This window comes from Castanea sativa, chromosome 3 (assembly GCF_040712315.1).
Source record: "Castanea sativa cultivar Marrone di Chiusa Pesio chromosome 3, ASM4071231v1".
NCBI lineage: Eukaryota > Viridiplantae > Streptophyta > Magnoliopsida > Fagales > Fagaceae > Castanea > Castanea sativa.
In genome coordinates, this window is record NC_134015.1 from 47,266,679 (window position 1) to 47,281,622 (window position 14,944).

The 14,944-nt window shown below is 35.1% G+C and overlaps 2 protein-coding genes across 4 annotated transcripts; both read right to left on the bottom strand.

Moving 5' to 3' along the window:
* Positions 1 to 515: 515 nt before the first annotated feature.
* LOC142629454 (uncharacterized) lies at positions 516 to 6,527 on the bottom strand. 3 transcript variants are annotated; one of them, XM_075803445.1, is made up of 9 exons: positions 6,236 to 6,527; positions 4,975 to 5,329; positions 4,376 to 4,409; positions 3,834 to 4,058; positions 3,199 to 3,288; positions 2,169 to 2,234; positions 1,979 to 2,070; positions 1,770 to 1,817; positions 516 to 1,061 (listed from the first exon to the last, which is right to left on the bottom strand). In XM_075803445.1, exons 2-9 carry the CDS (start codon positions 5,298 to 5,300, stop codon positions 950 to 952), a joined length of 993 nt encoding a protein of 330 aa, XP_075659560.1. In that variant the 5' UTR covers positions 5,301 to 5,329; positions 6,236 to 6,527; the 3' UTR covers positions 516 to 949. The 3 variants fall into 3 exon arrangements, with proteins under 3 accessions (XP_075659560.1, XP_075659561.1, XP_075659559.1); XM_075803446.1 differs by having other exon boundaries at positions 6,098 to 6,329; XM_075803444.1 differs by lacking the exon at positions 6,236 to 6,527 and having other exon boundaries at positions 4,975 to 5,505.
* Positions 6,528 to 7,843: 1,316 nt separating this feature from the next.
* On the bottom strand, positions 7,844 to 14,223 carry LOC142626746 (CRS2-associated factor 2, chloroplastic). The gene is made up of 6 exons (XM_075800453.1): positions 13,443 to 14,223; positions 12,583 to 12,710; positions 11,697 to 11,922; positions 11,015 to 11,142; positions 9,381 to 9,525; positions 7,844 to 8,430 (listed from the first exon to the last, which is right to left on the bottom strand). Exons 1-6 carry the CDS (start codon positions 14,122 to 14,124, stop codon positions 8,015 to 8,017), a joined length of 1,725 nt encoding a protein of 574 aa, XP_075656568.1. The 5' UTR covers positions 14,125 to 14,223; the 3' UTR covers positions 7,844 to 8,014.
* Between the last annotated feature and the right edge of the window lie 721 nt (positions 14,224 to 14,944).

Below are 14,944 nucleotides of genomic sequence, written 5' to 3' on the forward strand. Positions count from 1 at the left end.
ACAGCGTGTACACTACGTATATGTCAAGGGCAACAGTAAGGTGGTGGTTAATGCAAGAATAGTAAACTGAGTGTTTCTTAACTTCAAAGGAAAAAAAGGGGTAGAATCTGAAAAGAAATGTTATTACGGAAAAACTTCGCTGAAATCCGCAACTAGTCAAAATCAGCTTTAACAAAGTTATAAAGTATTGAAGAGCGGGAACAACTTTATAGAGAAGACGGAAAAGTATCTTTCCACAAAAACAAAAAAGGAAAAATGAAAAGTGAAATCTAAAAGGATTTTTCTAAACACGTATATCTCCGGCATTCACTTTATTCCTTTCATGGTTCAAGACTCCAAGTACATCCTTAGGAATGTAGAATATTTGGATTTGTGGACTTCCATTTTGCTTAAACCAAACTTTATTAAACAGAGAAAAAAAAAAAACAGGGAAATGGAAGTCATTACAAGCTAAAGACCAATAATGTGGACTTCGAATTTGGCAATGGAGATAGATATAACAAATAAACCAATCCTGAAGAAACCAATCCATATGGCTGATGATAACTTAGTTGAACTCATTTACAAATCTCCCACTACATAATTCTTGAGTGTATGCCAGGTCAAAAATGAAGCAGAATTGAATTGAGAAGCAATTAACAATGTTTGGCAATTTATCCAAGCACATAAATATTTAGGACGTATACCCATCTGGTGGACACAAAAACATGCACATCTGATTTGTATCCTGGGAAAAATAATGATCACCAGCTTATCAACACTTTTTATATCCTTCCATTGCTGCTCGATGTAAAAAATAATGACACTAGCAGCAACTCTCTTAGAAGCTGAATACTGCACTAATCTTTCATATGAAATGGTGTGGCTAGGGTGGTGTCGGCCCTTGTTTTATGCTCAGGCCCTTGTAATTAAAATGGTTGTGGGCAGCGTTAGGCTTCTGTTTCCTCAACTAATACTCATAAAAATCCGGAAATGATCTTGACAACCACATGCGCTTCAACCTAAGAATTAAAGCAAAGATGAAATAGCATGGAATGTGCATCAACCCCACTGCGAAGTACCTGCAAAATCCACAATGGCAGATGAATGGTAGATCATTAGAAGCATTAGAATAGTAGATACATATTGGTAGGATTAGTCTCATCTTCACAACAGTGGCATGTACTTAATAGTTGCCAACTGAACCTTGGAAATCACACAACCAGTGCTGCCATCCTTTCAATAGTCTCTCTCACACACAAAGCAACATAATATATTTTTTCTTTAATGTGGAGGCATGTTATTGGCAGTAGATTTTATTTTTTTCTGATGACATGGAGTCTCACCAAGGCAGGCCCTTTGGACCCACCCTTGGGGAGCAAATCACAGATACATGACCCCACCTGCCAGATTGGCACTTGCAATGATTGAAATCTACCAGATATAGTACTTAACCTAAAAGTTAAAAAGACCAAGTTATATAACATCCGGACAATCATTATCTGACACCATGATTCCAGTGATTTAAAATGTTCTCAATGAGATATTTGGCTACCATCTAAAGGAAGGATGATATTATTGAGGAAAATTTCTTGCATTTTGAAGGCATAGATGGCCAATTGGCAGTATATATGATTTCTTCAAAACTTTTCTTTTGTCTGTGTTTTTGGAAAACAAACTTGTCTTTTCATGTTGAGAGTTAAATGCATGTTTTTGCACAGAATAAAGGAGGTTCAAGAATAATAGTAGTATTAGCAATAGTAATAATGAAATAGATAATGACACCATACCATAAGGGAGCATATGGAGATGACAAGTCAAGAAATGGATATGGCCACCTGTAAAAAAAAGAAACAGAAAAAAGAAAATGTATAATTATAATGAAAAAGTAACTAAGAACAAAAGAATAAAAACGAAGAGGGAGAGAAAGAATAGCAACAACAAAAGCAACATTATCAAATGTATAATAATAGACAACTAAATGGGAAAAATGTTTTACCATATAGAAATACATGCATGGATGACCCATTGGAAAATGACAAACATAGCTGTCCACAACACAAAATATGCAATCCGAAACTTCGGAAATCGCTGGGACAAAGAGATATGTAGTTAATAAACTTGCAACTGATCATTGAGAAGATTAAAATAAGTAAAAAACAATAAAACCATTGAGGAACCAAACTTACCACACAATTTAACATTGTTTCACCAAGCAGGAAAACAGCATTGAATGAGTGCATACTAGCAAGCAACTGCAAGTGAAACAGCAACACATTCCTCAAATGAAAGGGATTCATTATTAGTGATACAAAGAGAAACTCAATTTGTATTACCTACGAGAGCGAGAGGGAGAGAGCAAATAATGGGGGAAGTGCAAAGAAAATTTTATTTTAATTTAGTCCTGTTTAATTTTAGAAGTCAAGTGTATCTTTATTGGTCAATTGGATTTTGTTTTATGTCTTATTAGGTAATTAGTATTTTATTCAATTACCTAGAGTTAAAGGGTATTTCTTTTGGATTTTTTTTTTCTTTTCAATTGTCTGGTGTTTGTCTCTAGCCAACTGTACGTGCTTACTCCAAGCAATCCTAGGTGTTGATTTCTAGGGTTTTTCTTTCTTCCTTCGATTTTGCTGTAGAATTTCAATTGTTTTTGTCCTGTGTCAGCAGGCATGATGGATGTGACATTTGCATAAAACTGCTAACTCTTTGCTTTCTGCTTGTTTTGAGGCCTGACTTGCTAAATTGCAGAAACAAGAAAATATAGTTGAAAGGAACTGAGTTTACTGCCTTCAGCCCCACAAAATAAGACAAAACTTGTCACTGCCAACACCCCCAAAGATCTTTCTCAAAACCAAAACTCATTTTCCTGCTTTCAGGGTTTGGCGGTTTTGGGAAGTGGTGAAGAAGACTTCAAGATCAATGAAATGTCAGAGTCCTACTCTGACTTAAAAGGTTTTTCTTTCAAGAACAACCAAAGTCCTTGATTTAAACCCTTTCCAAATGACACCATATCTGTCCTATCAGTATTCTATATTTAAAGCATATCCCTTTTTGGCTAGTAAAAACATCTCCTTCAAAAGGGCATTAGAATTCAACCTTAAAATCAGCATAAAGGGCGAAGGGGTCTGAACAAGGTATGGTTTGCATGTATAGAAACATAAACAGTTAAATTAAAGGAAGCACACCAGGCGGTGTGATGGTAAGGTCTGTACTTACAAAATCCAGTTTATACTCGTTGGACATAAGAAAAGGATAAAGAATGAGCCAAAATACGCAGTCGGTGAGCGTCACAGCACCTGCACACATCTATAGGTAGAAAAAAAATGAAAAAGATTTCAACAGGTCACTTATGAAACAGACATTTTCTTATCAATGAAGTAGTAGATATAGAATCACTTAAGATATGTTTGCTCGAGTATTAAAAGCAAGTTAAAAGAACAGTAGTTGCCAAATGTGGTTAAACTCATACAGACTGAAATCAATGACAGCGTAGTGCTCAAGATTAATGAACCATATATATTCTTAAATTTCCTCAGAAAAAATGGAATAAGAAAAGAAAGTTCATAAAATTCTCTGTTCAACTGGTAAGGGTAGGATAAAAATAAATAAATAAACACAAGCCAGGTATTCCATTCTCAGCACTAACTAATCAAGGGAATGTACTAAACAAAACCATAACAAGTTTAACATTTTTTCTCCCCTAAAGAATCAGATCATTAAAATTACAGTCTTAACTAAAGGAACAAGATGAAGAGAATATAGAAAACACTGAAAGCAAGAAAGAAACTTGAATGACATAGTTTAAGTTCATACAAAAAAATTTAGCAACTGAATTTTAGAAGAAAAATCACCTGAAAAATGATTTGAAAGATATAACCCCATACACCTGCAGTCTGGCGAGAATGAGGTGCTTCATGGGTATTTGGACTTTTGGACATATTGGCCATATCTGCACTCTGTCCTATTGTGGGAGCTATATATGTTCCCTGCTCTGCATCTAAACTTGCATGATCAACCTCATCGCCTCCAACTCTATTGTGCTTGAACAATCCATAAATGGAGAATAAAGATCCAAGCTACAAGTTGAAGTTGAAACCATAAGAACTTATGAATGATGATGTAAAGTAAAATTGAACCCAAGGAGATACCATACTCCCATAAACAATTAATGACATTGAAGACAGATGGCTGTTGTGTTCCCAAGGAGGAACTCAATAGCCAAGTAGTGTAGCAAACATCTTTAGACAAGATGATTAATAAAAAAGAATAAACAATAATTTAACTAGTCCAAAGAACAAAAGAGGTTTATGTTCCAATTTCATCTCTATGAGACTTTAGAACAATTTAAAAACAAGGATCTGTACAAGAGTGTTTTTAGAGTTGAAAAGTATACCGCAAAATAGATCGTGACCAAAGTAAATGTCCACCTGTGCAACACCCAAAAAAACAAAATCACAAAAAATATAGTCAGCAAAGTGATCGTTTCTTTTTATTACTCATGATCCTTGAGACTTGAAAGCTAGTTAAAGAAATACTGCCTCATTGAAAAACCAATCTCAAGATCCCTTCCCCACCCCACCCCCCAACACTTAACAAAAAAAAAAAACTCTTTTTCCTTTTCAAATTGTTCATGGAGGTATTGAAATTGTTCACACAGCAAAAAAATATAAAGTATAATAAGGAACTATTCCAGCATCTGACATAAGCTCTTTGTTATTGACAAAAGTACACAATATATTCTCTCCAAGGGGTTTTCAAAAATCCGTAAATTGAAACCGTGCTCCACTATAAAGAAAAATTAGGGCCCCCCCACTCAGGTTGCACAAGAATTGAAGAATAATGCAGATTGTGATACTTAAAGCAGGAAAGTATCAAATGGTGACATCTAAAATCACAATACAAGTTAGAAGAGATTTCTTTGAGTGCACCTTAGGTAGATATATTTCCAGGTAAATAGATGAAAGATATATAGATGGGACTAGGATGGCTTACTGAGTGTAAAAGAAAAAAATGCCACCTCCGGCCTCAATAACATCTGCAATGAGCAACACCAAAAGCGCAGTCAATGCTATCATTCTGTAAGCAAGCAGCCAGACAGGATGGATTCCTTTAAGACATGTCTTCCAGGCTTCATCCTCGTACAAAGTCCCTGATTTTTCTTGCTGATTTTCTCTCCTCTCCGGTCTGGACTTGTTGAAACCTTCATATTTCCATATTAGAAATGATGCCAAAACCATTGAGGCTAAGACCCATAGTGCACAGAGAAAAAACCTCCAGTTCAACCAATAACTTGGGGTGTTTGTATCAGTACTAGTCATGACAGGCTCCCAAGTACGGGTTGTAGATCCTGTTAAGAATCTAAAGATATTACTTCTACTTGCTTCACTTTTTATCATATTTTGTAGTTTAATTCCCAGAGCCAAATGTTGGGTGAAAATTGAATTCAATACCAAATGTACAGATGAATGATGGTGAAAATTTTAAAAACCAAAAGGGTTATTCTTAAAATTTGATGACTTGAAACTATAAAATGGGGAAACAAGTTTTATGGAAGAAAAGAATAAAAATGTAATCAAGATTCCAAAAGAGATACAAAAAAATAAACAAGAAGCATGTGCCTGCAATGCTAAGGAAACTCAAACATTTGAATTTTCCACAAACACTTCAATTGCTAAACACATTCTAAAGATTAAAACTTTGAAAAACCCAAAAAATTTACAATACAAACTACTATGCCTCAATGAAATGGAACACAAATCTCAAATTTTTTTGATAAGTAAACTTTATTAATGAATAAAAAGGAACAAGTCCCAGTGTCTAACAAAGAAAACAACGGGAAAAACACATGGCTAACAAAGGCCAGACTTCGAAAATTCAATCCCAACACAATTCAGCTTAAGAATTTTCACAGTGAGTGTTATGCAAGTAAGGAACAAACAACACAAAGAACTAAGAACTAACACGGGTTCTCTTCTCCTTAATATTATCATACACAAACAGAGATTCTTTACTTTGGATTGGTTTTTACCCAAAAGGTCATGATCAAATAATAATAACAATAATTAGAAAGAAAAAAACGTAAATTCCTATAGATAAAGAAAGGTGTGGCACTTACGGTTTCGCCAAACGAAAATGCAGAGAGAATAGAGGTGTCAAATGTAAAATAAAAAAGAAGATGCTTTGCTTCTTTCTATTGCAAGCAAAAGAGAGAGACAGAGAGAGAAAGAGAGATTTAGTACAACACAACAACAACCTTTTACAAAAGACGGGTATGCTTTCGTGATCTGATGTAGCAGACTTTTCTGGGATTGGAGAAGATTCAGCAGAGAAGACAACACACTACACACTTTTTTTTCTTTGATTTTTCTCCCTCACAATGGATTTTATTTACAACATGGGTTTGTTTTTTTCTCTCTCTCACAATAAATTTTATCTATTTATTTACAAAATGGGGTTTGGTTTTATTTGGAGAAAGAATGCAAATTCTATACGGAACCAGAAAACCCACACACACAGAGACACAGACACAGACACAGTAGAGCCACACATACACGGAATTTTGGACAGGTAGTAATTAATAATAATAATAGTACCTACCCAAGTGGAAACAAAAAACACTGTTTCTTTCTTTATGTTGTTGATGGTTTTTTTTTTTTAATTAAATTTTATTTTTATAATAATAATAATAATAATAATTTTGATTCAGAATTTCTTTGTCTTATCACACTCTTTTGTCAACAGGCGATGGTGGTGGGGGTGTTCAATTTCTTCGTCCCGACTGCCAAGTACTTGGAGATGAATAAAAGGAGAATTTTTTTGGGCAAAGAAACGGTCCCAAGCCACAAATTGGTCAGACTGTTCACAAAAATCTTGCTATACATGCAAAAAAAATTAAAAAATTAAAAAATTAAAATTTTTTACAACATTTTATATGGAGGCACCCTTATTTGTCATAGCTCTCCCATTAAAATGACATGTCATTTATATAACAATCTTATAAAGTTGCGTTTGAACTTTGAGTACTTGAATTTGGATTTAAATTTAAAGTAATAATTTTAAAATATTTTAATTCCAAATTTATAAATATTTGACTATATCATATGAATTTTTAAAATTTTATGGGTTCAGAAATTATTTCAAATTCAAGGATTTTAATATTTATAATATTTTGTAGATTTATCAAATTCAAATTTTTGACTCTTTGTAAACTATCCAAATAAAATATTTTAATTTTATTCATCCAAATACAAATTCGTATATCCAAATCTTGCCATTCAAACACACCATAAAAATATATGACTGTTTAGTCCACGCATGTGTATTTGTAAAGTTAAATCATGACCTCGTCACGGTTTATAAAAATAAAAAACAGAGTATGTATGTATGTTGCACTAATATAATATTTACCCAAAAGTATAAACAAAATTATTACATTGGGAAAACAATAACCCAAACTTCCTTTATAAACTATTTGGCAAAAATATCTTCCCTTATAAACTTTTCACTTTTTTTTTTTTATGAATAGATGAATATACCTTATCTTATCACACTAGTGAATTAGAAACTCGGTGAAGGACAATCTACAAAAGTATATTTATTGCCACAAATATTTGATTAGCCAAACCCACGTGATCTACCTTTCGGAAAAGAACAAGGCACCGAGGCAGCCCTACCAAACAGATAGGACTATATACATTTTTTTCAACACATACTTTACATTTCATTTTGCCCATTTCTTCCTCCAAATATCACAATCTTAATTTACCTTAAAATATTAAATTCACAAACTATTTTACAAATTTTTTTACAAATTGCTGATCTGAAGAATAATTATTGGAAAGTAAATAAGTGATATTAATAGTGAGTTCAGACGAAAACTTGTAAGAATTTATCGCATTGATAGGTTATAAAAATATTGGAAAAAAGTTTGTGTTCTGTAGCATTATTTACAAAGCTCATTGTTCTCTTCTAGTAAAAATAAGCAACATTGCAATTGAACAGGAACATCTGTGTCAGAACCTTCTTTGCAATTTCATTCCCATTTGAGTTTATCAGCTATCAAATCAACGGGTAATGACCCTAGAGGCACTGATGACTCCACTTCTTCAAATGAATCACTATCATAATTTTCGTACTCATCACCGTCACTATCATCATAAATGTCATCTTCATCATAACCCTCTGATTGGGGATCATCTTCAGACTCCGCCATTGAGCTGCTTGTACTATTTTCGCTTGACAAAATTAATGCTGGATAGGAATGCTCTGTGGCCTGTGAAATACCCTCAAATTCCTCTACCTTCTTCAAAAGAGCATCTGGACCAAGATTAATCTCATCCAGCAACAACGCTTTGCTTGACTCAATTGCTCGCTTCCATAGCGACATCATTTTAGAGCTTGTTCTCACTGTTGTGGCATTAGCCTTACAACAATCACTCTCATCCTTGCCTGAAAAACATAGTGAAAAATGAAAATTAAGGCCAGATCATTGTAGAATCTGTCATCATGTCACAATATTTAGCATAATTGCCAAGTACTGATAGGAAAAGTCAATCCTTTTAGAACTGATTATTATTATTATTATTATTATTATTATTTAACATATACCACATTTAAAAGCAACCTCAAAAATCCCACCTCCCATCCAACTTGTTTAAATGTGCAATTCAGAAGAGAATACAAAAGGAGCACTTGCTTACTGGTAATGCATTTTCAAGGAAACTGCTTTTGGAGCATCTACTAAGGGCCTCTTTAACTTTTTCACAAAAAACAGGATGCGTACCTTCCTTTTCCAAAATCATTTCAAAGTGGTGTCCAACCAAATTGCACAGTAGCTTACTAACCAAAATCAATAATTAAATTGCAGAGTAGCTGGCCTTATCCAAAATAATGTCTACTTAACTGTGGTGGCCACTACAACTATTCTTCCTGAATTTAACTGAAATCTAGTGGCCAATGGCGGCTTACTTGAAATTGGAATGAAATGCTTTTTAAAGACATACTACTATGCCAACCTTTATCATATTGTTTACCATCCATGACATTGTAGTCCCTGTGCATATGAAATGATGTATCCCAATTTGCCATCATCTATAAGACTAAAACCCTTCTCAACAACATATTGTTTTCCTATAAAGTAAGTCAAAATCAAGTGCCTTCCCACCCCCATGCATAGAATCATCCAGCTGTCATCTACAATTTGATGTTTGCATAATATCATCTTACAGCATAAATAACCTAATATTTTTTTTATAGGTAAATAATAATAATTGCATAAATAACCTAATATTGCATGCAGTAGTACCCTTGACTAGTGTTTCAGCAGTTCCAGATAAAATTTCAAAGGAAAGTTGTACAAATGCAATGTGACTTGTCCCGTTCCTTTTTGTAATGCATACCTGAACTTTCCAAACCACTTGCAATGCCAATTTTAGGGGGGATTGCAGGTAAAGGAGCATTTGTATACATTGATTTCCAATCTTGTCCCCTCCACATCAATATTTGTTCATTGTCAAAAGATAATAACAAACAAGGAACTAAGTCCTGTCCAAATGGAGAGGAAAAAAGGTTAAAAACCAGGACAGCATGGCAACCAGAATGATAGGTAAACTAGTAAAGAATATAAACACCATCAAACAGCATTCAACATATCATAACACACTTGTATAAGGCACTGCCTATCAATTAACAGTATAAAGGGGCCACCATCTAATGCAATGCTTTGTCTCAGGCTAACAAGTGCATATGCAAAAGATGCTGAAGGTAAGATGCTATCCAAGCCACCCCCCCTAGGTGGGACTAACACTCATAATGACCCATATAATGACAAGTAAAACCTTAGAAAGGTACCATTTCCTCTGAGCTAGAACATTTTTTTCTTTTTTGCTAGGCACCTTTCCTTTGGACCTACATATCAGATGCTAGAATTCAAAACATTTGTAATATATACATATGGACTATGATTGTTGAGGAGAGTTCACTTTGCGGTGAGCCAAGTGGCCCAAGCCCTAGCAGATGGGATAACCCTGTTAGCCCAAGCCAAGCCTGTCATTAGGTCCTTCTCATATGCTTGGCTGTCTGGGCTTTAAAAATGTGCAAATTAATTACAAGTTCAAGCCAATGCAAAAACTTTGTCCAGAAATGTTTGTATGAACTACAAAATTTTCGTTTAACTTAGACATCAAGTATGACCTCGTGCTTTTTCAAATTTCAAAACTAGGAAACAACAGCTTCATAGAATATTTTTAACACTAGAAAGAAGTTACACTTTTGGTTGACATAGCAATAATTTCATTTGGAATGTTACCTATTCATTGTCTTATGAGGGGAATTTGGAGGGAGCCAAATTTTCAAAGACATGGAGAGATGTGTTAAGATCAAGTCTACTTTCTTATATTTTTGGTTTGAATGGTGTACTATGATTTGGGTTATCTTGTAATTTACTTGATTAGATGGATAATTAAAATATAGTTCTGTAATTCTTTAGGAGGCTCTACCATTTTAGTTCTCCTTTTCTTTAATAATTTTTGTTATTACTTATCAGGAAAAAGAAAAATAGAAAAGGACACCCAGCAGTGCAATAACTTAATTAATCTACCACAATCAATTTAAAATGTATTGACAAGAGAGCCATATCCAATGAGTTCCTTCGTCAGCATCCATATCCTCCCCCATCCGAACTTTTTGGGGATTCAGAGGACCAACCCTGTTCATCATTTTAGTTCATTAGGTCAAGACTCAGGACCTGAAACTCAGGCCTTTATAGATTAGCCTCAAGTTCATATTTCATAGAACCTGTTAGATACCCATAGTTTATTACATAAAATTCCTGATTAATATATATTGCCAGAGCACTTATCAAATATATACATAGTGCCAGAACATACCTTCTTTTAATCTTATATATTTTCTTTCCAATTTGTGACCAAACTCTATTCTTAAATTTAATACCTAACAATGTGTACATGCTTATATATAAGATTGGGCTACATTAATACCACTTGAAAGTTAGAAGAACACAAATGTTACAGACCTTAAGCTTAGCACCTAACTTCTTGTAATCACTTGTGTGCATCCCTTTGCAGTCAATTTTCACTAGTGGGCTTCCTTCAAAAGCATTCCTAACATCTTTCACCAAGGTTATGTATACTCCATTTTTTGCTGCAATTGAAAGAAGGAAATAAATAGTTTGCATTGAACACCAATAAAAATAATAAAACTTGAGTCATGATGATGCTTATAGACAATAGACTTTGTCCCATAAATATTGCAACTAGAATCTCTGACATGAATGCAAGCCTATAATACAGGAGCAACTTGCAGCATACACATTCAAATACATAGACACTTCAGATGGTTTAGTATATACAAAGTATGTATAGTGTGACATGGTCATGTTGAATTGAGGAATTCTAAGCCCATATTGAAACTGAGCTTGGCTGTTTGCCTGAGCAAAACATCAACAGATCTGGAACCCAGGTGTTGGGACTGGCTAGAACAATTGGCATTAAAGTGTTTATACCGTGACCCTTTTAGAATAGAGAGACATACAGTTCACGGTTCAGCTATTTCTGGTTATCCAAAGTATTGCTTCACATCCTATGGCTCCAGGTACAGGGAACAGATAAAAAAGACAAAATGTGAATTAAATATAAAACGAACTTTATGACAAGGTAGTTATTTATAATAACAAGTGATGGTACTGGTGAATTTACCTAATTTACAAATTGGTAAAAGTTTTTCTCCCTGCTTCCGAAATTCATCAGCTTCAGCTTTTGTTAATCCTTCCGGAGCTTCTTGGATAAGTTTTGGGTAAACCGGAGCAGCTGGTTTCCAGAGCATTACTGGGTACTGCGGACGGGTGCGATAATTGTAGTTTCTCCCACGGAAAAGATAAACTACACCACCAACGCGATGAATGATTTTTCCCCCAGTTTTATCCTGACATTATAAGAAACTTGAGCATGATGCAAGCATGAGCTTTCTTTACTAAATCAAAGAGAACATAAAATTTAAATTCAGCCTGATAAGGAACTTAATTGGTGCATAATTAACTTAGGAGGCTTAAACTTCTTAGGAGAATAAAATTTGATTTATTTGATGGACACTTTCATGAGTCGAAAAACTGGCCTTTAAATTAGAAATAGAGGCAACTAAGGTGATTTATGCGCATACACACTTCCACAAAAGGCACCATTTATTGCAATTGAAGTAAAATCTAAAAACAGAATACACAAAAATCCAGTAGTAGCATCTATGGTTAGTGCAATGTGCCATTGTTCAGTTAAAACAAAATGTTGGCATGGGCCTCATGGCTGCTTCTATATCTCACACCCAATATCCCATTCCATCTCTTAACAAAGTGATGGTAATTGAAGCAATGCTATTCCAACTTCTTTCTCTGCCAAATTACAATAAGATTCTTTAGAATGAGATTTTTATCTTCACATCCCATTCCTTGCAAAATATATGGGAGCTCAAAAAGAAACTTCGGCCACCAAATGGCACCTTTAGCAAAATATCCCTATCACATGCTCGGTAAGCAACAACAACTTAGATTAATGAAATTGAGGAATACAAGAAAAATGGAGAGACTAATACCTCAAGGTGACGGCAAATGTTATCCATATCCACAGTGGGAACCCCTTTACATCGAACTTTACAAACCTTCTGCAACCGCCAATGCGAATGTATCAACTCCAACATATTATGCGTCAATCCATCCCTCCCTATACACACCCAAATTTACCCAAACAAACATGAATATCCACAACAAAATACCTCCTCCAACCCATACATAACAGGATCATTAAATCATTTAAAGAAGTCACATAAAACATATATTAGGATCCCTTAAAGTTCTTAAGGTTACTCCATAATCGAGCTCATACAATCCTATTGATCTATTTTAAACTAAGGGGATTGAATTCAACGCTATAGGCAGACAACACAAATTTCACAACTCATCGAAGTGGTAAATTGCGATCAATGCAACATCAAATTCACACAGGGCCACTGTTGACATAATTTTTATTGTATACTAATCAACAAACTACCACCTCAGCAGTTGTGGGGCTAAAAAAAAGTTAGAAAATTTCTTGTGTCATTAGAGTTAATCGGATTGAATTGTATCAACTTATTGATATTTAGACAAACTTCGACAATCGCCATTTTAATTTCTATTTGAATTATTGATATCGTGCCAAGAGCCTTGTAGCTCAATTGAACCTATTGAAATATCAAAATTAAATAAATAAAATATTGGCGACATGCCAAAATGAATGAATATGATTTTAGGAATTAAAAACTCCATTGCAAACTTATCCACTAATCACATGTAACATAACAATTTCATAAGTCTCTAGTCGCCACCTAATGAGTTAGAGAGTCCTTAAAACTGTGGTTTGAATGAAAATTCAGCTACCATTTCCGAGCAAAAGAAAGGAAAACGAAAATCTCACCAAGATTAACCTGGCGATTATCGGACAAGCGAGGTTCAACAAGCATTTTGATCTCCCATTTCTTCAAACGCTCGCCGAGTATTTCCTCTCTCGTCCTCTTCTCCTCCACAAACTTCCCCAACGGAAACGGCCTCGCCATTTCGACACGCTTCACTCCGTCGCTATCAGCCGGAGGCGAATTCAGCGACTCCAGCAGCCGAATCTTCCTATCCTTATCTCTCTTCTTCTCCAGCGGCGCTTTACCTGTCCACGGCCGCGGCATGGTCGGCGGAGCGAAGGGCAAGAAAGCCGGCTCCCGAATCGCGAGCGGCTTAACCTTGGGAGTCTCGGAGTAACTGTACTGGAACTCGAAGGGGGCGCCGGGGAGGAGGTAGGAGACGCCGGAGTCGCCGATGACGACGGAGCGGCCGGCGTCGGAGGCGATGACGCCGTCCTTGACAGGCTTGTAGTAGTTGGAGCGGCGGTGGGGGGTTTTGAAGGCGGGGTTGGTCTGGGAATTGGGAGGTTTGGGCGGGGTAGTTTGGGGATTTGAGGATTTTTTGAGAGGTGGAGGGTATTTGGGAATGGGAATAGGAGGAGGAGGAGGGCTGGAGTTTTTTGTAAATTTGGGGTCGTTTGAGGGTGGAGTTGAAGGGAGCGAAGAGAAGAGATTGAATCCTGGTAGTGATGCTACAATGGCCATTTTTTGAATAAGTGTTAGCTTTTTTTATTGGGATGAGTTAGAGAGAGATGAGTGTGATAGTGATAAGAGTTTTCTGGTTTTTCCGTTGTGTTTTGTAGAGGGAAGAGAGTGAGAAAGAGAATATGATTTTTTTGAGCTTTGTCACATGATACGACGCCGTTCTTAACCCCCTTTTTTTTTTCTTTTTTTCTTTTTTGGGGGTTTTGTATGCTAACTTACGACGCCGTTCTTAACAAGTATACTGTGATTTGTGAATTTAATCAAGTGTGCTAATGCTCTTGTTAAATGTGGGTGCATTTTCAATTCGGTTTTTTATCATTCATGATTCTCCCTTTTTCATGATGTTTTTATTTTTATTTTTATTTTTAGGAGGAAAGGAAGTAGGAATGTTGAATTTGAAATAAGAATAGGATACAAGCATTTCTTAGATGTATTCATGATTTAAATAAGGGGTTAGGTGCCATTGTGCTTCAAGCTAATTGACACATTATTTTAACTAGGTGAATAGGAGGAAGGGGATTGGAGAGACATGAACTCCATTGTTCAATTAGCACAAAAGGTATTGAAATTATTTGGTTATCACTCAAAACCCAAATTAACATAAATTTTTAATATGCACTTTTACTATTTAAAAATAGAATTTTGAATCAAACATTTAGAAATACCCTTAGGTTTCTTTTTTTTTTTTCAATGGAAAAAAAAGTTGTTTGTAATAATAATGAGATTTGTTACTACTTGAATCTATAATCTCAAACTCGTAAAGTGACGAGTCACAAAAATTTCCTACCATTAAGCCACTTTTACACGTGATAAATGGTAC

Bases quoted from the DNA above. Each gene is read 5' to 3' on its own strand.
- LOC142629454 (XM_075803444.1), bottom strand. From the start codon at position 5,378: ATGATAAAAAGTGAAGCAAGTAGAAGTAATATCTTTAGATTCTTAACA. The intron at 3,289-3,833 runs GTGATTTTTCTT...TTCTACCTATAG, and splicing joins TCTTTCAAATCATTTTTCAG to ATGTGTGCAGGTGCTGTGAC. The intron at 1,062-1,769 runs GTATGGTGTCAT...TGGATTTTGCAG, and splicing joins TCTCCATATGCTCCCTTATG to GTACTTCGCAGTGGGGTTGA.
- LOC142626746 (XM_075800453.1), bottom strand. From the start codon at position 14,124: ATGGCCATTGTAGCATCACTACCAGGATTCAATCTCTTCTCTTCGCTC. The intron at 11,923-12,582 runs GTATTAGTCTCT...TTATAATGTCAG, and splicing joins ACATTTGCCGTCACCTTGAG to GATAAAACTGGGGGAAAAAT. The intron at 8,431-9,380 runs GTATGCATTACA...TATGTTTTTCAG, and splicing joins AAGTGGTTTGGAAAGTTCAG to GCAAGGATGAGAGTGATTGT.